The 22,434-nt window shown below is 46.7% G+C and overlaps 1 protein-coding gene across 1 annotated transcript in view; it reads left to right on the top strand.

Annotated features, from left to right (window-relative positions):
- Window positions 1-22,434, top strand: part of LONP2 (lon peptidase 2, peroxisomal) — a 796,271-nt gene that overhangs the window by 700,967 nt on the left and 72,870 nt on the right. Inside the window, exon 14 of the mRNA XM_078670264.1 lies at window positions 6,128-6,318. Within this exon, the coding sequence (XP_078526390.1) occupies window positions 6,128-6,318 (191 nt within the window). The remainder of the gene's footprint in view (window positions 1-6,127; window positions 6,319-22,434) is intronic.

Raw genomic sequence — 22,434 nt, forward strand, 5'->3', positions numbered from 1 at the left:
GCAGAATCTCCACGGATAGTGCTCCATCATCTGCAAGGGACAACTCAGTTGTTGCACAGTTTGGGTTTTTCGATAAATGTACCCAAATCTCACCTGGTGCCCTCCCAGCACAACCTGTTCATAGGTGCGGTACTGGACACTACTGTGTGTCATGCATTCCCTCCTCCACAAAGGATTCGCGACATACAGGAAATGATTCCTTTATTTTACAATGGAGCGGTCGTTCCAGTCCTGAAGGTCCTTCATCTGCTCAGTCTGATGGCTTCTTGCATTCTGTTGGTCAACCATGCACGCTGGCACATGAGGGCACTCCTGTGGTGCCTCCGCAGGCAGTGGTATCAGCACAGCAGAGATCTCAGGGAGTCAGTGAGGATCTCGAGAGAAACTGCAGTGGATCTGTCTTGGTGGAGCGTGGAAGGCAATCTGTCACAAGTAAAGCCTTTTCAACTACCTCCATCGGTGGCCACAGTGATAACGGATGCATCCACTCTAGGGTGGGGTGCTCATCTGGGGGATCTGGAGGTGAAAGGTCTTTGGTCTCCAGAGGAAAGGTTGCTTCACATCAACCGTTTAGAGTTGCGGGCGATACGTCTGGCGCTCAAGGCTTTCCTCCCTTCCCTTCGAGGTCAGTCAGTTCAAGTCCTGACGGACAACACGACCGCGATGTGGTATGTCAACAAGCAGGGAGGAGTGGGGTCGCAGTGGCTCTGCGTCTCTGGTCCTGGGTTCAGGACCATCAGATTTGTCTGATGGCAAATCATCTGGCCGGAGTTCTGAACGTTCGTGCAGACAGTCTCAGTCGGCAGTTCTCCGCCGACCATGAGTGGAGGCTTCATCCAGAGGTAGTTCGTCACGTCTTTCGGACGTGGGGGACTCCTCGGGTGGACCTGTTCGCCACTCGCGAGAATTCTCACTGCCCGTCATTCTGCAACCTCCAGTTTCCGATGCAGGGAGCTTTGGGGGACGCGTTTCAGTTGAGTTGGGACTCTCAACTCCTTTACGTGTTTCCTCCCATACCCTTGATTCCTCGGGTTCTGAGGAAGGTTCGCCAAGACCAGGCCCAAGGTTTATTGATCGCCCCGGATTGGCAAAGAAGGGTGTGGTACACAGATCTTCTCCACCTCTCCCCGTGCCCTCCACTCCGTCTCCCTCACAGGGCAGATCTCCTCTCCCAGATGGAGGGGCAGGTTCTATACCCCCACCTCCAGACCTTACACCTTCATGCCTGGAGATTGAGCAGGGCAACCTGATTTCCTTTTCTCTCCCACACGATGTGGTGGATGTCATCTTGTCGGCCAGGCGTGACTCCACCAAGTCCATTTATTCTTATAGATGGTCTAAATTTGTTGCTTGGTGTGGGGAGAAGTCCGTTGATCCTTTAAGGGCTTGTTTGTCCAATATACTTCAATTTGCACTTTCCTTGGCCCAGCAGGGTTTTGCGGTGGCAACTATCAAAGGTTATCTGTCGGCCTTATCGGTTTTCCTTTGTTTGCCGGACCAGCCCTCTTTGTTTAAATCTCCTATTGTATTACGATTCATTAAGGGCCTTACCAATAAATTTCCTCCAACTTCTTTTATTGTGCCTCAATGGGACTTGAACCTTGTTCTTACTTTTTTGATGGGTTCGCCTTTCGAACCTTTACACAAGTGTCCCTTGAGACTTTTGTCTTTTAAGACTTTTTTTCTAGAGGCAATTACCTCGGCAAAGAGGGTAAGTGAGCTTCAAGCTCTTAGTACAAAGCCCCCATTTTTGTCCATTCATGCTGAAAGAATGGTTCTCAGGACCAGGGCTGCTTTTCTGCCTAAGGTGGTAACTCCCTTCCATCTGGGGAAGTCCGTTACCCTCCCTACCTTCTATCCTCCCCCTCACCCTTCCAAGGAGGAGGAGAGACTTCACCGCTTGGACCCTAAGAGGGCGGTGAGCTTTTACCTGGACAGGACAAGAGAGTTCAGGTTGGATGAGCAGCTGTTTGTTGGATTTGCTGGCTGCAAGAAGGGGATGGCGGTGCACAAGCGCAGGCTCTCGAGATGGATTATCCTCTGCATTAAGATCTGCTACGCCCTGGCGGGTAAGGAACCTCCAGAGGGTATAAGAGCTCACTCTACTAGAGCAAAGTCTTCTACATCTGCTTTGTCTAGGGGTGTACCTGTTGAGGATATTTGTAGAGCGGCGACTTGGGCCTCCCTCCACACTTTCGCGAAGCATTACTGCTTGGATACCGAAGTGAGGAGGAAGGGCCTTTTTGCACGCTCTGTCCTCCAGGACTTTCTGGTATAGAAGAGTGGACACCCTCCTCCGGGAGTGGGGACTGCTGTGGGACTCTATTCACAAGGTGAGGAATCCACTGGCAGATGTATCTATCAGAAGAACAAGTTACTTATCTTCAGTAACGCTTTTTCTGGTAGATCGCCTCCCTGTTGTCCTCTCTTCTATGCCTGAGTTACTGTAATGTATATATTTTTCTTGTCAAAGGAAATGTTTATTGCAATTTGTTTTCCTGCATTGGTTTCACACTGTGTGTGTTATCTTAACATTTGTGTACTGTGTATACTGTGTATATATGTGCTGTCATCGGTCCGTCCGTGTGCCTCGAAGGCACAGAAAAAAGGGCGGAACTGATGTCATCACGCCGGCGTGGGCCTTTTATGGTGTCGGTGACGTCAGCGGAGTCGCGCGCGGTGTCGTGCCTCTGTGACGTCGTCCACGTCGGCGCGAAGCTACAAAAAGAATTTCCGAATGTTGCTGACGCAAGGGGATATTCTACAAGGTGAGCAATCCACAGGCAGATATTGTATCTACCAGAAAAAGCGTTACCGAAGGTAAGTAACTTGTTCGTCTGGTCTCTCCTACAGCTCCCAATTTTTCAAAGCGATCTTTCAGGCACCAGAGTTGTCTCCAGCCAGGGAACTCTGAGGGCCAGGCCTCAAGTGGTCAGCTGGCTAGTCTTGAAAACACAGGGCCTTTCTTCTTTTAGATGTCTTGTAGCAGCATTAGGAGGCATGTCACTTGACTCTTGGAAAGCAATTGCGGTCCTTAGGTGCCAGCAGGAGTCAAGAGTCCTTCCGTCTTCTGATTCCAGCAGTCAGTCAAAATCTTCTTTCCCCTTCATACTGTTCTTGCAAGACCAGAAGTATTGTGAGGAAGTGGTGGTGAGGTGCATTCTTATTCTGAGTTCTAACCAGTGATTGGAGAATTTCCTACACAGAATCCTAGTAACTTCCCTATTGAAGAACCACCTCCTTTTTTAGCACTTCCTTTCCCAACATACTGCAACACTTCTCCAAGTCTCTCATTCAAGATGCCCCTAAACATCTTTCCTTCTCATGAGCCTGGGGATCACTTTCAGACACATCCCTTTAACATATCATCCCTTCTCCCACTGCTGGAACTGGTTTTAAATCCTGCGGGTATACACTAAAAAGTCTTGGGTGGCTCTGTGAATGAATGGGTTCAATTCTTGGGATCCCCATTTTGGATCTAGACTTCAAAAGTCAAAGCTGGTAAGGCAGCTCTTTGTGCTGCTGTCTGTTCCTTTTCTCCCTTCCCCGGTGAATAATCCCTGCCAGTTTCTCATAATTGGCCCCCTTTCAGCCTTTCCGCTGCCCTCCTGAAGGCTAATTACCAACACCTGTTCTGTATATTTCAGTCTGTGGAGCCATGGGTATTAGACTAACTGGTTCTAAATCTGTTTGCTCTCAGGCACCACAGTTTGTTTCAGGAAGATATGAATGTGTTTTTTAGAAGAAATAGCATTATTGGGAAGAAACCCTGTTTACCACCCAGCAGGGAATGGTGTTGTCGAACTCTTTAACAGGGTTGTGATGGGTAGTGTTCAGGCATCCATTAATGCAGGCAAAGGCAGAGTGAAGGAGTTACACAGCACCATTTGGGCATTTAGAATAACATCTAGAGGCACGGGTTACAGTCCGTTCAGGATCCTGAGAGGGAGGGAACCCTTTACCAAGGGTAATCTAGCTTGGAACAATATGAAGGTATGCAATAAATGGTCTCCTGCTGTGGTGCAATCTAATTTAAAGAAGATGCAAAAAGTCTATAAGACTTATTATGATAAGACACACAGTGCAAGAGATGTATATTAACGCCTTAACCGCGGCGGTTTTTCCGCTGCGGTGCGGGCATTCTAAAGAGCGGGCGGGGCTGCGTCGGCTGTTGGACGTGCGCAGCACCAGCGAGGTAGCGCTCGCGACGTCCAACGGCTGACGGCAACATGGAACGTGTTAAGCACCGAGAGATTGGCTAGAAAGTAAAACGAGGTGTCAAAACTAAATACGGAGAAAGTAAATTTTCACAACCCATGCAAGTAGAAAATTTTTATTTAAAGTCAGCACATTTAAGTGACAAAAAACGATGGTATTTTAGTAGAATGGCTAGGAGCAATAGAATCCTTGATTGGAAAATGACTAAGGATACCAGTGCACCAATGTCGATGGATTGGATGTGGGAAGGGGTAACAAAGGCAGGTGGAAAAGGAACTGCTTCTCCTTTAAGTGAAGAGGGAATAAGTAGTCCCAGTGACTGCTCCTCCGCTAAGGAGGAGGAGCGTCGTCCTACTGCTTTGTAGCAGTGTAAATAATGGAAAAATAAAATGGTTTTAACTCCATGTTATCATTTTATTTTTTCCTGCTGCAGCAGCTTTGCAGGGTGGGGCTGCTTTGCTCACAGAGCAGGGGGAAGAGTCCTGGGCACTCTGTAAGTGCGCATAAATGTTTTGCCGGCCATCTTGGGCCAGCTAAACAGTCATGCACCTGGGTGGAGAACATGCCCAGGTTCCCAGTCCTTGTCTGAGCCCCGAACCATGGCTCTCAGATCAATCATAATGCTGCATTGCCGCGTTGTGATTGCCTTAGGGAAGCCTGGGTGCTTCCTGTCCGGCCCAACGCGAAGGAGAGATGCAGCAATCAGGTAAGTTTATTTATTTATTTATTTTTTTACATCCCCTTGCCCTCGCCCCGCCACCCCAATTCGTGCCGGCCCCAGCGAGTAGTCCTGTGATGCCACCTTCAGCCCAGACCGGTAGTGTAGTTGCAACACGCAAGGGTAGACCGGTAGTGCTACCTAAGAGATTTGAGAGCTATGTTATGTAGTTATTATTCTAAAGAGGGGAATGGTGGTTGGTCTTATTAACTTTGTTTTGCAGGGAACTCTACTTTTATATAACTATTAGACGATACCCATTTTCTTCTTTCCTTTAGTGAGGTGAAACCGTTGGTAAATGTGTTAAAGAAATGTATCCTGTTAGGAATTTGTTATATGTAAATGTATAAGTAGGAGGTCTTCTTCCCTACAGTGTTCTGTCTTACAGTGCTCTGGTTCAAGTGTACATTATACATAAATAAATCTTTGTTATTATTGTGTAAAGAAGGGAGATTTGGTATGCTGGTTACCTGTACCTAGGTAACCGGATGCCACAGGTTCTGGAATGTGGGGGAGTTGGGGACAGGTGGTGGAAGCTACTGTGGAGACTGCAGTCTCCTGCTTGCTCTCAATAAAGAGGTTTCTTACCTTTCACTCAATGTGGTGGAGTTCTAGCAAAGAGGACTGTTTTTTCCTAAACTGGATGACCCCTTTAAATAAGTTTCCTTTCTTTTGATCAGTAAACTAATGAATGAATGAATGAAAATGAATGAAAAACAATTGTTAACGCGCAACTAAGCCCGGGGGGCGTCATTTTCTTGCACAGTAATAGTAGAAGAATGTTTTTTAAGCCTTCTCTGTCAAATATCTTGAGATTTGAGAGCTCTTTTTCTCCCTTCAAATGTAAGCCCATCAGTGGATTTCCTTAGCAGCGATTCACAGGTGCATATTTGGTCACTCGGACGCCTACTTGACTTGTTATTTTGATCATCAGTTGTACAAAGTTTCTTTCTTTGTAAGGCGCGAGGTGAGTTTTGCACAGCAGACATCACAGTGCGATCTGTAAATACGGACGAATTTTTGTTTGAGAAACCACATTTCAAACATTTAATTTGAAAGTGACTACATTTTAGCTCTGTATAGCTCAGGGATACAGATCCTAAAAAGGTTCATATTATATTTCAACTTTCGTTCGAGAACCAAAACATCCAAGAAAACACGTCTTTATCCAAATGTGTTTTGTTTTTCCAGCGTCGGGAAGTTTTGATCTCCTTGACAACACCGACATCCATCTGCACTTCCCTGCTGGAGCTGTTACCAAAGACGGACCATCTGCTGGGGTTACTATAGTAACCTGCCTTGCCTCACTTTTCAGCGGACGACTGGTGCGTTCCGATGTAGCCATGACCGGAGAAATCACACTCCGCGGTCTCGTCCTTCCAGTAAGTGTGTTTTGGATAAAAACATTTGCCTGAAAGTTCTTCAATTATTCCTGCACCGACTATGTATTCATAGTTGTTTGTAGACACATGGGAGTTCCCAGGGATACGGTGTGATAGACTTCTTGACTGAGTTACAACATGGCGTCAGTAAGGGTAAATTACTATATATAGAACAATATCGGATAGTGTGAATGAAAGACGTGTGCATAACCATAATGCTGCATTTTTACTGGCTGATCGCCTACGAATGTCTTTGAAAGAGGATCCTTAGCTGAGGAAAGCCTTAACACAGACAGAGCCCACATGTCACCTGTCAGAACCTGTCTGAACCAGTGGATACAAGGGGCAAAGCAGCCTTTGTCTGGGTTACCTCTCAAGTCACTTGAATTTATAGGGTCTGGCTGTCATTTTACCCTCATTTCTAGTTATAAAATAATTAATATCCTGTTGTACCTGTCAAAAATCGATATCCAACAAAATAGAAAACAGCAGACCCTGCCAAAAAACAGATATCAAGGTCCCAATAGGGATCCACAAGATTGTATATGGGGTGACATTAGCAAATCATCTGAGCCAAGCTCTCTGTATCCTGTTTGACATCGGAACGAGGACGGGATCGGCGGCTCTAACTATCCATCTGCGAATATTTTTAAGATTTATCCTATCGACCTCTAATCTCTTAACTGCTCGGCGGCTCAAACCACCTATCTACGAACATCTCTTTCTTGGTAAGCTGTGCGTAGGAACATCGCAGAGATTATCCTATCGACCTCTAAACTCCTAACTACTCGGCGGCCCAAACCTCCTATCTACGAAAACCTTTTTTTTTTATGTACCCCTTTCACGTTTCTGGCGTGATACCTCCAATAGAAGGACCGCAAGATTGACCGTAGCGCCGACCTCCCTCCCGCCCCTAATCTACTATGGACTGATAATTAGTTAAATTTTTATCACCGAAGGACTACACAGGAACAGAACAGATAGCTCCACGATCTTTGAGTAAAACACTTTGATCCCTCAAGACTGGACGGATATAGCATTGAAATCTCAGGTGATGATATAGAAAGACAACTGATTCTATATGATAATATTTGAAACCTCCGAATAATCAACTAAGAAAACTTTTGGAGTGACTACCCTTGATGAACTAATATAAACGTGAATACGATATCACCTATACCCACTCACTTGTGTGTCTCCCCTCTCTGCGTTTATACACCCCCGCCCTGAAGAAGGTGTGGCCTATATTGGCATCTAAACACCGAAACGCGCGTCGGCGTGAACCCTTTGGACAGCAGCAACATAGTCCTTGTGGACTATATACCTCCATCCACCCTGCGTTCATATTTTACACCCCTGTCCAAACCACTATTCTTCTACTCCTTGACAATCGGGGGTGTCCCCTTGTATGTCACTGATTGAATGAATGAGAAAGTGAATGAATTTATGAGTTTTTTTTGAGTGTGTGTGAGTTGTTTTTGTGTATACAGCGAGTGTGAGGAACGACTTCATATATTTTAACTAATTTTTCTGCATATATACTTGTTATTATTCTTTGTTTTATCGGTCTTGAAAAATGTATATATATGAAATGTATCTCACAAAAATAATTAACCAGAAAAAAGTCATAAAAAAACAATAAAAGGATTATATATCCAAAATACCAGTAAAGTCTATGGCTCAGATGATTTGCTAATGTCACCCCATATACAATCTTGTGGATCCCTATTGGGACCTTGATATCTGTTTTTTGGCAGGGTCTGCTGTTTTCTATTTTGTTGTAATTTTCCCCTAATTTTCCTGCCAACATCCTTAAATCCCCCGGGGGAACCCCCTTCTATTACATAAAAATCGATATCCACTCCAAAAGACTTTTGAAGAAAGTTCATTTTGTAAGTGCTTTAAGTGTAGACGTCATGCAGAATAGAGAACTCGACTCAGGCCCTTAGACTTAACATAGTTATTTCTCAGGTTGGAGTTACAGGTAAGATGCATATGTAATTCATAGTCCAAAACCTCAGCAGGGTCAGGATGGCCTCACTGCTGTGCCCAAGTGGTTCAACTCCCCAAGTAACAATATAGTAAGGTTGGACGTAACAACTGAGACGACAGACTCACACAAAATGTGTTAACATTCTCAAGGACATACTATGAAAGCCCTCTATCAAGGACACAAAGAACAATGAAAAAAAGACAAGAGTGGGGCACATTGAAACAACACGCCCAAATTCCACAAAAGAAACAATAGACACCCATTAGTAACCCCCTAACAATATGTGCACACAATTGCAAAACCTACATCTGAAAACCACACCTAAATGAAAATTCTCCTTATCCCGACCCTATTAGGAAATCTACCATCCTTGTAGGTAAATCCACCATCACAAAGACAACCTACACAGGTATACGGGATGCAACTTGGGACCTTCTAACTCTGCTCCTCATAAACATAAGCAATCAGAGGATTGTTATTATTTGTACTCCTATTTGAAGTAACAAATGACCCATAAAGAGAATGCCTGGCTCTTTGTAACAATGATTATATTTTGGGCAAAGGTTTACCGTTTTAAGAGCTTGAGAAAATGTGTTCTCTTTCATCTCAGTATGTGCCTTTTGATTCCATCTTGATGGGAGATATCAGGCCTCTTCCAGCACCTTACAAATGCAGAAGCACACAAACAGGTGCCTGCTTCCGTTATTTATTGTATCATGTTAACAGCTCGGTCAGCTAGTTCTTACTTCTCTCTTCACGCGAGCTCTTGCAGCCGATGACTGTAGCAGATGAAGCATCACCAAACTATTCATCTGGGAAGGAGTCAAAAATGTATTCGGCTCATGCCGAATATCTGGAAGCGAAGTTCTGTTCTCACATGCAACAGGCATTATGAATGACCCCAAAAAATTCATACCTTCATACAAAAAATACATACCTTCATACAAAAAATACATAACTATATTGTATGAAGAGGGTGGACATTACAAGACCGATATTGACTTAGGCCTGATAGGGTACTTCTCCTTAGATCCTGTGTCTCAACTCCTTTCCAATAACTACCTGGTTACAAGGTGCAAAGCTATCAATGGTGCTGCAGGTGCAGTGGCACCAGGGCCTAGGGCTGTGAGGGGCCATCAGCCCCTCAGTTATCTTTTTTTTCATTTCAAAAAGCTTTATTCGATTTTCGAAAAATCATAAAAGCATACAAATAAATTTATACAAACAATTTAAAAGAGTGTTCATATTGACAAAATTTCAAAAATGAGTTTTTTCCAGGAATCATAAAAACAAGGAAATACAATTTTTACATAGCGAACTGTAAGATGTTGACAAAATTTCAGAAATGAGATTTTTCCAGGAATCATAAAAACATGGAAATACAATTTTTACATAAGGAAATGTAAGATGTTGACAAATTACAGGATTTCAAAGATAAATGAAACAGTGCTCCAAGAATTAGAGTCTATTTCAATGCTAGAACGCATGACATCATTTTACCCTAATCACAAAAGCGGCCCATGGCAATTAGCTCATGGTGTTTCTGAGTTTCATCACGGCCATTAAAAAACGAGAGACAACAAAGATAACATTCACATCTTCTAGGTGCAGTAATTTGGAAAAAGCAGCTTTACATGTTCTTATTTCCCAGCGTTTAAGTAAGGGTAAGAGGAATAATTTCCTCGGGGTAATATACAATTTACAAAAGAACATGATGTGTATGTTACTCTGTATAGAGTGGTCATCACATGGGCATATTAACTTCGATGAGGCCCAGTCATTCTGTTTTGGCAGCGTGACCAAACGAAAGAAAATCCCTAGACGCAGCCTGGTTAAAAGCATGCGAGCATAGGTTGCATTTTCAGTCCCTAGATACAATTGCAGGCCTTCAGTTGGGGTAATTTGCTGATAGGTCAGAATGTTATCATTTTGTTTCTTAGTGTCCCATCTTACACTCTCTAAGTTGATCACTAGTAGTTTTTTAAGGGCAGATCTAGTCAGGGTTTGTATAGACTCTGGGTCGTCATAAAATTCCGGATGTCCAATGTTGCAAAACATCGTTTGGACATATCGCAACCATTTGACTTTCGAAACCCCATCCAAGGCCATACAGTCCTTAATGAGGTTTCTATTCAGATTGCAATATTCTGTGGTCCAGATTTTGTGCCAGAGGAGACAGGGTGCCATTTTTATGATATCACTTAGGTATTTAACCCCGAGTTCGATGTGGGTCATGAATGTCGACATAGTTTTTGGAACACCTAATAGGTAACAAATAAAGGTGTTCTCACATGTTTGCATAGAGAGGACATTCTCGACACCCCAAATACCAGCGCCATATGTGGCCGTAGATATGCATTTTGCCTGGTAAATCTGTAACATTTCTCTGGTTGGTTTACCCCCAATTTTGACAGCAAAAGTTCTTAAGGCGCCTATAGCACGGACAAAGGCAAGTTTCCTGGCTGACACTGCGTTTTTCCACCTTCCCCACCTGTCAAACACGATACCCAGGTAGCAAAAGGAATCTGTAATTGCAATCTTCTGCTGATCTAGGTATATAGAACATGCTGGTCTATTTTTCTTTTGAGAGCAGGGCATGGAGAAGGTTTTGGATATGTTCACCTTTAAATTTCTTTTACCCATGAATGATGAAAATTCATTTACAGCCTTCTGCAGACCTACTTTAGTTCTAGACATGATGGCCGCATCATCGGCGTATAAAAGGATGGGTATGGGCCTTCCATTGACAATCGGGAAATCGCTTGACAAAGTTGTTAAAGTGTCTGCGATAGAATTTATGTACAATGTAAAAAGCAAGGGAGCAAGTATGCAACCCTGCCTGACCCCTCTGTTTATGGCGAATTTCTTTGAGCATTGCCCCTGGGTCCCAAACCTTACTCTGGCCCCTGCCTCTCTATATAATTCTTTAATGAATGTGAGAATGGTATGGTCCACCCCAATGTCTTCCAGTGTCGACCACAGCAACGCGTGATCCACGCAGTCAAATGCGGAGCTGAGGTCGACAAAGGTGACAAAAAGGTGCCCGTCTTTGGCCTGCGTGTATTTGGAGACCAGTAGGGACAAGTTTAAACATTGCTCCAATGTCCCCAGACCCCTTCGGAACCCATATTGGCAGTCCGAGATAACCCTCTTCTCCTCTTCCCAGTGTTGGATTCTCTTAAGGACTATCCTTCCAGCTATTTTCATAAGACCGTCCAATAAAGATATTGGACGGTAACAAGCCGGGTCGTCCCTATTCCCCTTTTTAAAAATGGGGACTACGATCGCATCCGACCAGGTGGGAATAAAGCCACACTTATTTCCCATGTTTAATACATTGGTTAACAAGGGGACCCAAAAATCTGGTTCTGATTTATAAACATCCACAGGTGTTAAATCCGGGCCTGGGGCTTTACCTAGTGGGCTTTCTCTAAGAGCATCTTCCACTTCTGATATAGTAAATACTAATTCAATGGGATAAGGTGATACTGGGGAGGAGGTGGGTTTGCAGTCCTGGGTTGTACTGTCTGTGAGGGAAATCTCCTTTGGCGGTTTCAGGGGATTCACCTGTGTCTTATTTGAATAGAGATTACCATAATGTTCTTCCCAGAGCTCAGCCGTTATTGCCACCTCTACGGAGTTATCCCTATCTTTTAAATTGTACACAGATCTAATGACTTTCCAGAAGGCATTACTATCCTTAGACCTAGCTGCCTCCCCTAAAGATTCCCATGCCTCTTGCTTCAGAATCTCCTTCCGCTGATTAATTGCCAGCTTATAGTCGCGTCTCGCTTGGCGAATTTGTACCCTATCTTTCGGTTCAGCAGACAAGGCTTTCTTTAGATTTTTCAGCATAGAGGTACATCCAGAATCAAACCACCCTCGAGTCTGAGTCCCATTGGATTTACAATTTCTGGTCAAAGCATTTTTTATGTGGCGTTGAATATTAGAGAAAGCAGCCATGATGCTCTCTGCATCAGTATCTTCCCGCAAGCAAGCAAGTATGTCCATAGGGCAGGAAGATATAAGATTTTGGAGGAAGAATGCTGGATCCATTTTCTCCCACTTGATTACATACCCATTAGTTTTAGTTAGGGCAATCTCAATTTGGTATGGGGACCCACTGGATTCCTTTTCCTTGGCGTACATCAAATTTACCCCAAAGCTAATTGGATAGTGGTCAGACAAAGGGTCTTCCCCTGTTTCCCAAAAAGTTACAAAATCAGGATTGGTAGGTGATATGAGGGCAAAGTCAATTGTGGATCCACAACCTCTGCCATTAAACGTTGGGACGAAGGGGACCGGGGGGGAACATACCTGGTTAATAAAACTGAGATCAAAGGTAAAAATAACCTTATTAAAAAGGGACCCCACAGTGGAATGGGAGAAGTGCAAGGGACCGTCTTCCCCTACATCTGATAGGCCGCACAAACCTAACCCAGATGACGGGCAGACGGTACAATTAAAGTCGCCCACCCACAATATTATGTGTTCCCCGGAAGCTTGATCTCTCATTTTATGAATGTGGAGGGTCATAATGTTCAAAGTGGATTCCACTTCATTGAGCGGCAAGTTGTTGTAGAAATTCACAAGAATCACCTTTTGCGAATTACCCCATATAAGTGATAAGATTTGAAAGTATCGGTTAGATATAAATATACAAAGTTTGACATCCCCCATGTTTGAGATATATGTACACAGCCCCCCCTTATTGCGCCCCTGAGCTGAGGGCGCCGCTGGCGAATGAAGGGTTCGGTAACCTAGCATGTGTAGTTCCTCCATGAGCCATGTCTCTTGAAGGCATATAATGCCATGATTCTGCACAGTTTCTAACCAAGGTTTGTGGGTGATCTTACTTGCTAGGCCCGCCACATTCCAGGAAAGGAGAGAATGCAAAGGTTTTCCAGATTCCAGAGAGTGTGGCTTTTGTCCTGTATTCCCCCTTATACCTTTCAAATCTTTTAAGTGCATGGGGTCTGCCTGCCGGATAACCTCTACAGGGGGAACGTGCAGTTTAGACGATTTTAAGTCTGCCCCTGTGTCACTAGAAATGTGATGTGGGGGGTTTGGGTTTCCGCTCAGAATGGTCTCCGCTAGGGGATTTAGAGCATTTGTTTGAAGAACAGCGGCCCTGGTTCCCAGTCAATCCACCTGGTCGAGACAGTCAAACCTGTTCCTAGTAGGCGCTCCTTCCCACCAGTTATTAATTGGTTGCCAGCCGTCCCCATATCCTTTCCCTCTGCGGTTGTGGACTACTGACCATGCACTAAACGGGTCAATGATCTGTTTTGGGGGATAAAAGAAGGTTAGGGGTCTGGTGACAATGGAATGATCAATTTCCTGGTTTTCCCATCTTGTGATATGTTGAGCTGTATGGGGGTCTGCAAATGAAACCACTATGCAGTCCCCCGGGATGGACTTGTTAGTACGGCCCACCCATGGGACTCTCCTGACCATTAGAACCCCTGTCCTACCAGGATTAGGGGGCTGCCTATTTGTGTTGAGCCAATGGATCACCTTATTTTTTAGGGACCATTGGGTCTCCACGGAAAGCGGTTCAAGTGGTGGTACACCCGCCAATATGGCGACATAAGGGCCCGCTTCAGGAGGGAGGTCAATGTATCCCCCCCGGAAATTCTGGCGACCATAATGCTGGTTTGCTATAAGGTCAGTAGGGGGGATGATGGTCTTATTAGGCTTAAAGACCGCATTAGTGATGGATTTAGATGAGGTCTGATTTTCGGGGCATTTTAGCAATGGTTTTGGGTGCCTTGGTATTAAAGGAGGGGGAACATTTAACTTTGACCGTGGTTTGGGTATTGGGTTTGATTTTGGTGGAGGTAAAGGTAGGGGTAGGGGCAAGACCGGGGGTATTATTTGCGGGGGAAGGGAGCTCGATTTTGGTGAAGGGACCGGATGAATTCCATCATCATCAACGTGGTTAATACCCTCAGTAATGTCAGGATAAGTTGACTCCAGGTGTTTTAGGCTGAGGGTAGCCAGGGAGACTAAGGTCTTGTCCATGTCAAGTAAATTATTCTCGATGCGCGAGAGTCTCAGTTCTAGAGGTGATAGTAGCTGCTTTAATGTTGCCCAGACTTTTTTAAGAAAATCCTCATCATCATCCCCCCTACCAGTTCCCTTTCCGATATTAGTTTGTACTCCCTCTATTAGGCTTTCGCTATGGGTATCGGAAAGGCCATTGGTGTGGTCAGGGAGCACATTTGGTTCAATGTGCACCTCGGCCTCGCCAATCGTGTTGTTATCCTGATTGGACGCTTGTGTGGTGTCCCCCACTGTTAGTAGTGTTCGTCTTTTATTGAAAAACTGGAGCCTTGCGATTTTAGCTTTTCTACGGGCATAGGCAGTTCTTTTGCGAACATAGGCAGATCTTGTGCTATTTTTCTTTTTTGGAAAAGGACCGGCTGGATGTTTAAGGTTTTCAACATGGTCAAAACAGTTGGCAAGGTTAAAGGTGGCCGGGAAATTAGTCACCGTTTCTGCTCCAGGCCCAGTGCGAGTGCCAATAGGCGCTATTCCCTCAGGAGTTTCAGGGGATGTAATGACCGGGATGGGTGTTGGCTCTATCTGGAAGTGATTAGAAGGGGGGACTGGGTGAATGTCAGCTTGGATTAATAGTGGGCGAGGGCCAGGCGGATGTTGTGGGGATACAGCCGACGCGATATTCCCTAGGGAAGATTTTTTAGAATTGGCGAAGGTCTGTGAAAGCCGGCGTGCAGCATCAAGCTCAAGTGACACCCTGGTCTGCAATTTGGAGATTTCTGTGTCGATTGCTAGATTGGTCTTTACCAGGAAATCATCCAATGTCCCGCTGGGCTTACTAAGCCCCATAGCAGTCTTACTACGACTCCCCCGAGTATTCATAATGTATTTATGTATCAATCCCAACAATGTACTTACTTAAAAGGAATGGAAAAGGAAAAGGGACGAGTCAGGGCGCACAGGCCAGGGGGGATGGGCCAGTCCAGTCCTCGGCCGTCCTCGAACGGCCTCAAACGGCCCAGTCTTTGCCCTGTCTTCGCCCGGGCTGCGTCCCGCGCTGCGGGAGTGGTATGGCGTTATGTAGTTGGTGATTGGGGCGGGGGGCGGGCCGGCGGGGAGAGCGGACCGGAAGCTCTTCCTTGGTCTCGCAGGGACTTCTGGGAAACGAAGTCCCTGCACGCTCGCAGCCCCGCCGGTACCTCGCGCCCCTTACCGCCTTGCCGCCTGGGACCTTGCCTGTACTCCCACGACGCTGCAGACAGAGTCCCTCCAACGAAGCGGCACCCGCGAAGCGGGTGCGGCGAGGAGTGAGCTGCAAGTGAAGCAGGGAGCCTCGTGAAGCAGGGAGCCTCGTGTGCAAATTCAAAGTGCGCTGGAACCTCCGTTTAAAAGTAAGTGAACCACAGAGAAGGGGTTACAGGGACGCTTTTAAAATCCTTTGGTGGGCGGGGGGCGGGCCGGCGGGGAGAGCGGACCGGAAGCTCTTCCTTGGTCTCGCAGGGACTTCTGGGAAACGAAGTCCCTGCACGCTCGCAGCCCCGCCGGTACCTCGCGCCCCTTACCGCCTTGCCGCCTGGGACCTTGCCTGTACTCCCACGACGCTGCAGACAGAGTCCCTCCAACGAAGCGGCACCCGCGAAGCGGGTGCGGCGAGGAGTGAGCTGCAAGTGAAGCAGGGAGCCTCGTGAAGCAGGGAGCCTCGTGTGCAAATTCAAAGTGCGCTGGAACCTCCGTTTAAAAGTAAGTGAACCACAGAGAAGGGGTTACAGGGACGCTTTTAAAATCCTTTGGTGGGCGGGGGGCGGGCCGGCGGGGAGAGCGGACCGGAAGCTCTTCCTTGGTCTCGCAGGGACTTCTGGGAAACGAAGTCCCTGCACGCTCGCAGCCCCGCCGGTACCTCGCGCCCCTTACTGCCTTGCCGCCTGGGACCTTGCCTGTACTCCCACGACGCTGCAGACAGAGTCCCTCCAACGAAGCGGCACCCGCGAAGCGGGTGCGGCGAGGAGTGAGCTGCAAGTGAAGCAGGGAGCCTCGTGAAGCAGGGAGCCTCGTGTGCAAATTCAAAGTGCGCTGGAACCTCCGTTTAAAAGTAAGTGAACCACAGAGAAGGGGTTACAGGGACGCTTTTAAAATCCTTTGGTGGGCGGGGGGCGGGCCGGCGGGGAGAGCGGACCGGAAGCTCTTCCTTGGTCTCGCAGGGACTTCTGGGAAACGAAGTCCCTGCACGCTCGCAGCCCCGCCGGTACCTCGCGCCCCTTACCGCCTTGCCGCCTGGGACCTTGCCTGTACTCCCACGACGCTGCAGACAGAGTCCCTCCAACGAAGCGGCACCCGCAAAGCGGGTGCGGCGAGGAGTGAGCTGCAAGTGAAGCAGGGAGCCTCGTGAAGCAGGGAGCCTCGTGTGCAAATTCAAAGTGCGCTGGAACCTCCGTTTAAAAGTAAGTGAACCACCCCTCAGTTATCGATGCGGTTCACTTTGAAGATGGGGAACAGTAGGCCTAGGTTCCATGCTTGCTTCAGAGCTCAGGGCACCATTGCTGCAGCACTGCCTGGTTATTGTCTCCTGCTTGAATGTAATATCTTTCTAGTGTCTGCCTCTTATTAGGTCTATCCTTCTGTTACCCATCGAGTGTCCTAATAAGCAGGCCTATCCTCTTTGTAGGTGGCTGGTCCATAAAGTAGTTGGGTCGCTTTCTGAGTTCTCATAGTCTAATGTGCACTGCTGTCTTTTTTCCCCTGCATTTTAGAAAACGATATCCCAAGAAGCCTATATCCTCGTGGGCAAAGGCACCACTTCATAATCTGACATCTATGCATGGCCATATAACACCAAATGACATTCCTACAAATGTAGCAGTCCATACTCCAAGGCAATGCCATTACTCTGACCCTTAAACAGTATATGTTTGATTGGCTTATAGCCAATTGGCATAAGTTAATTTACCTATAGGTCCCTAGTATATGGTACCAGGGATATCCAGGGCATGTAAGTTAACCTGTCCCTCATTGCCCAAGCACATATTGTGCTGCCCTCAGTGTGACAAAGTAAAACATGTCTCCTAGCCTGCCTCTGCAGACTGGTAGAGAAGTTTTATGCTGCTAACTCCACTTTGCCATTTAAAATAATGGGACCTCTATTTTTTAATATGTGTAAGTCACCCCTACAGCAGGCCTATTAAGTGCCTAGGCAAGGTGCTGTTTATTAAGAAGTAGGACATATATTTTCATATGTCCTAATAATACAAGTTGTCAATTTTTCTTGTAGAAAATCTAGTAGCCCAGTTGATTTGTACAGGGTTAAGATCTGACAGCTGAGCTGTGCTAACTCCTGAATGGGACTATTAAAGTAAGTACTTCATGGTATCAAAATAATCATTACATTAAACCCAACTTGATGTCCAAGTCGAATTTAACAACACTTTTAAGTAAAAGGCACCTTTAGAAAGTAGCCACTCTGTTTTCTAAGTTTTCCAGTGACCATTTGCTGATTATGACCACAAGGCAGCCATCTGCCCTCCCGGTGAGAGGTTTGACTATCTGAATAGAGGCCTACCATTGGAAAAAGGGTTAACTCTCCCTGGCAGGAAGCCTCACAGGGTATGAGCCCAAAAGGGGAGCTTCAAAGGGGTAAATTGCCTTTAAAAGGGAAAAGATGGGCACACACAAGCGAGCTGCTCTTTTGTCCTGGTAGGCAAGTTGGTTTCTGGGACAGAGAGAGGAAAACAGTTGCAAAACTGGTTTCACAGTGGGTGTGTAGGTCCATGTAGCCACACCTCTTGGGGTGTGCTATCAAGCTCCACACATTGAGATAGGGGTTCTGCTGTCTTGGGAGTGGGCAGGGTATTACACTCCGGGATAGCTAAATGGCACACATTGCAGGAAGTCAACTCAGGCAAGAGGGATTTGTATATGGCTAGGTCCAAACTGGGGTGACTTAGTGAGCAGAAGAACGATAAAGGATAAACCCAGATCTGTGATGGGGGGTGGGGGGGGGGGGGGGGGGGGGAGTTTCCGCATCATCTTATTGTATTTGCTAGGTTTGCCCATAAAGCCAGGAACTGGACTGGAGAATGTTTTGGTGAAAAGGTCCTTGAGATCATCACTGCTCCCATGACCATTGGAGTTCCAGAACACACCTTTCGAAAATGTTCCTAAGTTTCTGCGGCAGTTTGATCTGCTTGTTCACATTTTGAATGAAAACATTCTCTGCATCAGCTGAGTTGGCATTCTGAAGTCGTATCAATGCACCTGTCCCAGTTTAATCTGATAAAGACAGAACCATGGCTTTACCTCGGAGCCACACCCCAGCACTCTCGGAGCCAACCTGTTTTTGGAGAAGAGAATGGAGAATATCTTCCCCAACACTCTGATAATTTATACATGGAATTGCAGGAGGCCTTTAGACACTTGCCCAGAAATTGGGTTGTGTTCTTCACTTGGCCATCAACGAAAGAGAGGGCCTCCTTTGCTGTGGTGATAAGATAGGCAGTGGAGTTATTAGACATACAGTTGCCAACTATGAAAGTTATAAAAATGTATTGACATGCGGTTTGTAACCTGGAAACACCTTATTTGAAACTTTACCACTATTCAATGAAACTCTGACTGACACTTTAAAGGCCACCTTGTCTAAGCCTTTTTCCTGTCCACCAGTAGCTGACAGATTGCCAGGCGCCACAGGGCCGGTGACCCTGACGTCTTGACAACACACTGTGCCAAAAAGTCTGGTGGTTCAGGCTTCCATCAGAAGGGTGAAACCCGATTCAGTTCCTATTACTCCCCCAGACGGTAAGTTGAAGGCAATCAAAACCTAAAGAAACATCTGTTTAACGGAGCCATCTTAGCCCTGCAGTCCGTCAATGCCATGTGTTTGCTGTGAGAGTTTTTGCTGGGAGAGTTTCCAATGTTTTATGGGTCGTGGATGGTGAGATCTTGCTGACAGCCCTGAGGTCTAACCTGGCTGAAAACATCAAGGATGGTCAGGATGCTGCCAAATATATTATTCTTTCTGGACTGAATACTACCGACTGCTTGGACATTAGTGTGGTGCTTCGGCAGCACGCTTGAATGAGATCCACAGACTTCTGTGGTGATGTGCAGGCCTCTGATGGGTGTCATTTTATAGACAAGTTTGGTAAGCATGCCAATTCAGTCCTACAATGCTTGAAAGAAAGCTGAGCCATGGCGCTTTCGATAGGAGCAGTGCCAAGCACCACCACATCTGCAACAGGTACCCCAGTCATTTTGGGGACTGGGATGAGGAAGACAATGTTTAGGTCACCATGGGCAGTGAACTTCCTGGCGCCCTACAGCATCAACCTCCAAGCTGTTTTTCTTTGCCATTGGTGGCACACAACCATTCTTGGGGAGAAAAGATCTGAAATTTCCTACAAGGGTTGCAACACATAACATGCAATAGGTCGTCCTTCATATCCTTCAAAGAGGCTATGCTGGTCCATTTTTTTCAACCCGGCACATCTTTCACTTACATCACAGCATCTTTCACATTAGCACCTGTCTAGCTTGCTTTAAGAAGTGCAAGCTCATTTGGCCAAAGGAGCCATAGAAATGGTTCCAGCCCCAGAAATAGGGATTGGATGTCGGTCCCACAATGCCAGAGGAGGACAGGGGCCTTCATCCTATTTTAGATCTCTGCCCTGTGAGCACTTTCTTATGGATGAACAAATTCACGATGCTCACATTACCCCAGGTTCGGTCTGCCCTGGATTAAGGTGACTAGATAGGGGCTTCGGACCTGCAGGAAGTGTACCTTCATGTAACCTTCTGGCAGTTCCACAGACGTTACTTGCTGTTCAAAGTGAGCCAGGAGCCTTCTCCATTCAACCTCACCAGTACTTCTTAGGTGTTCACAAAAGTGATGGCAGTGGTCACGGCCCCTCTTCGGAGGTGGGAGATATCCTACCTCGATCACTAGCTGTTGAAGGTAGCCTTACCACAGTCAGCCATGGACCACCTTCACATGACGTAGAACCTCTTGACATCGGTCGGATTCGCGATCATAGACCCCAAGTAGCACGTGCTCCTTCATAGAGGCTGTCATTCATTGGAGCTATCCTGGACAGAGTGCAGTACAAGGCATTCCATCTGCCACAATGAGTCCAGACATTCAGGCTTTGGTTCTGACATTTCAGTCTCTGTCCTGCGTCTTGGAGAGAGCAGTACTAAGGCTCCTTGGCCTCTTAGCCTACTGCATCTTCTTGATCAACTATGCTAGGTTACACATGTGGGCTCTGCAATTGAATCTAAAGTTCCAGTGGGCCCAGCAATGAGGATATCTTTCAAATGCCATTCAAATGATAGTTTGCATATGTGGCTGCTCAAATGCAATTGGTCCAGCAGCAGGCTCCCCCTTTCCCAGAGCTGATTGTAGTGATGGACGAGCTGAGCAGGCAGCATCTGGCAGCTCACAAATGGTGTCAGCATCTTGAGGTGGTACAGGGCGTCTTCTGACAGTTGGGAAAACTCTGGCAAGATATTCTTGTCATAGTCAATCTCGCAGTATCAGTGGTATTGCATGTTGCATTATGCACAAGAACTCTCACTCGCAGATGCATTCTGCCTGCGATGGAACATAGGACTTCTGTTCACCTTTCAACCGCAGCGTTGCCTTCCCGGAGTTTTTGAAAAGATCAGAAACAACACGGCCCAAGTCATCCTAGTGGCTCCAGATTGGGCCTGGAGGGTGTGGTACCCAGAACTTCTGGGCATGAGCATCTGTCCTTCGATCAGGTTTCCACTTTGAGAAGATCTTCTATTTCAGCATCAGGGCAGTGTTCTGCACCTGAACCTACACAATCTATACTTTCATTTGCTGACATTAATCTACAAAGTCAGTCATTGGGACAGGTTGAGGCTTGATGAGTGTTAGAAATGGGATCTCTGGTTGGCTAATGCCTGCGCCAAAGCCAGGCAGAGACCACCACTCTAGGCAGGGCAAGGGAGTTACACACCAAAGATAACCCCTGCTCACTCCCTTGGTAGCTTGGCACGAGCAGTCAGGCTTATCCCGGAGGCAATGTGTAAAGCGTTTGCGCAACACACACAGCAGCAACACACTAGGCACACCACAAAAAGGGACTCCGCACAAGTTTATATATAAAAATAGCCTTTGTATTACCATAAACACTTTAGATCATAATCACACCTATACACTGTGCCAACTGGCAGACTTCAGGTGCTGAGTGAACGATTGACCTGTATTCTCTTGCCGCATTGAATTGGCGTTTTAGCGCGAGTAGGCGCTTTTGGATATTCCGCCCTGCGGTGCGGTCTGGGTCTCTCTAACATTGCGGTGTTTTAATTGGAGCTAGTACTTTTATTCGTGTGGAGCCTTAGTCTGGGACTTTCCACCCTCTCAGCTGCCCCTGCCCTCAGGGCTTTTAACCTTTTGGCTCCAGCTCGTTTTCCTTTTCGCTTAGCATGCTCTGCTAACCCACCTGACTCACTCCATCTCCTCTGTGTTTGGCTTCCCCCTTCGCTGGTGCCTCTTCGACACAGCTCGATCCGACGCCGGGTTTCCCGTTTGATCGGCGGGCCTGTGTTGAAACGAGCCAGCTGATCTTCCATCACCTGACTTACGGGGGCGGAGCCTTACCAGAGGCGTCACGGTTGGGGACTACAAAGGCTTATGTCAGCGGGCCGCGCGGCAGTCTTGTGCAGACTTCAGGTGCTGAGTGAACAATTGACCTGTATTCTCTTGCCACATTGAATTGGCGTTTTAGCGCGAGTAGGCGCTTTTGGATATTCCGCCTTGCGGTGCGGTCTGGGTCTCTCTAACCTTGCGGTGTTTTAATTGGAGCTAGTACTTTTATTCGTGTGGAGCCTTAGTCTGGGACTTTCCACCCTCTCAGCTGCCCCCGCCCACAGGGCTTTTAACCTTTTGGCTCCAGCTCGTTTTCCTTTTCGCTTAGCATGCTCTGCTAACCCACCTGACTCACTCCATCTCCTCTGTGTTTGGCTTCCCCCTTCGCTGGTGCCTCTTCGACACAGCCCGATCCGACGCCGGGTTTCCCGTTTGAGCGGCGGGCCTGTGTTGGAACGAGCTAGCTGATCTTCCATCACCTGACTTACGGGGGCGGAGCCTTACCAGAGGCGTCACG

Source organism: Lissotriton helveticus, chromosome 12 (assembly GCF_964261635.1).
Source record: "Lissotriton helveticus chromosome 12, aLisHel1.1, whole genome shotgun sequence".
Lineage (NCBI taxonomy): Eukaryota > Metazoa > Chordata > Amphibia > Caudata > Salamandridae > Lissotriton > Lissotriton helveticus.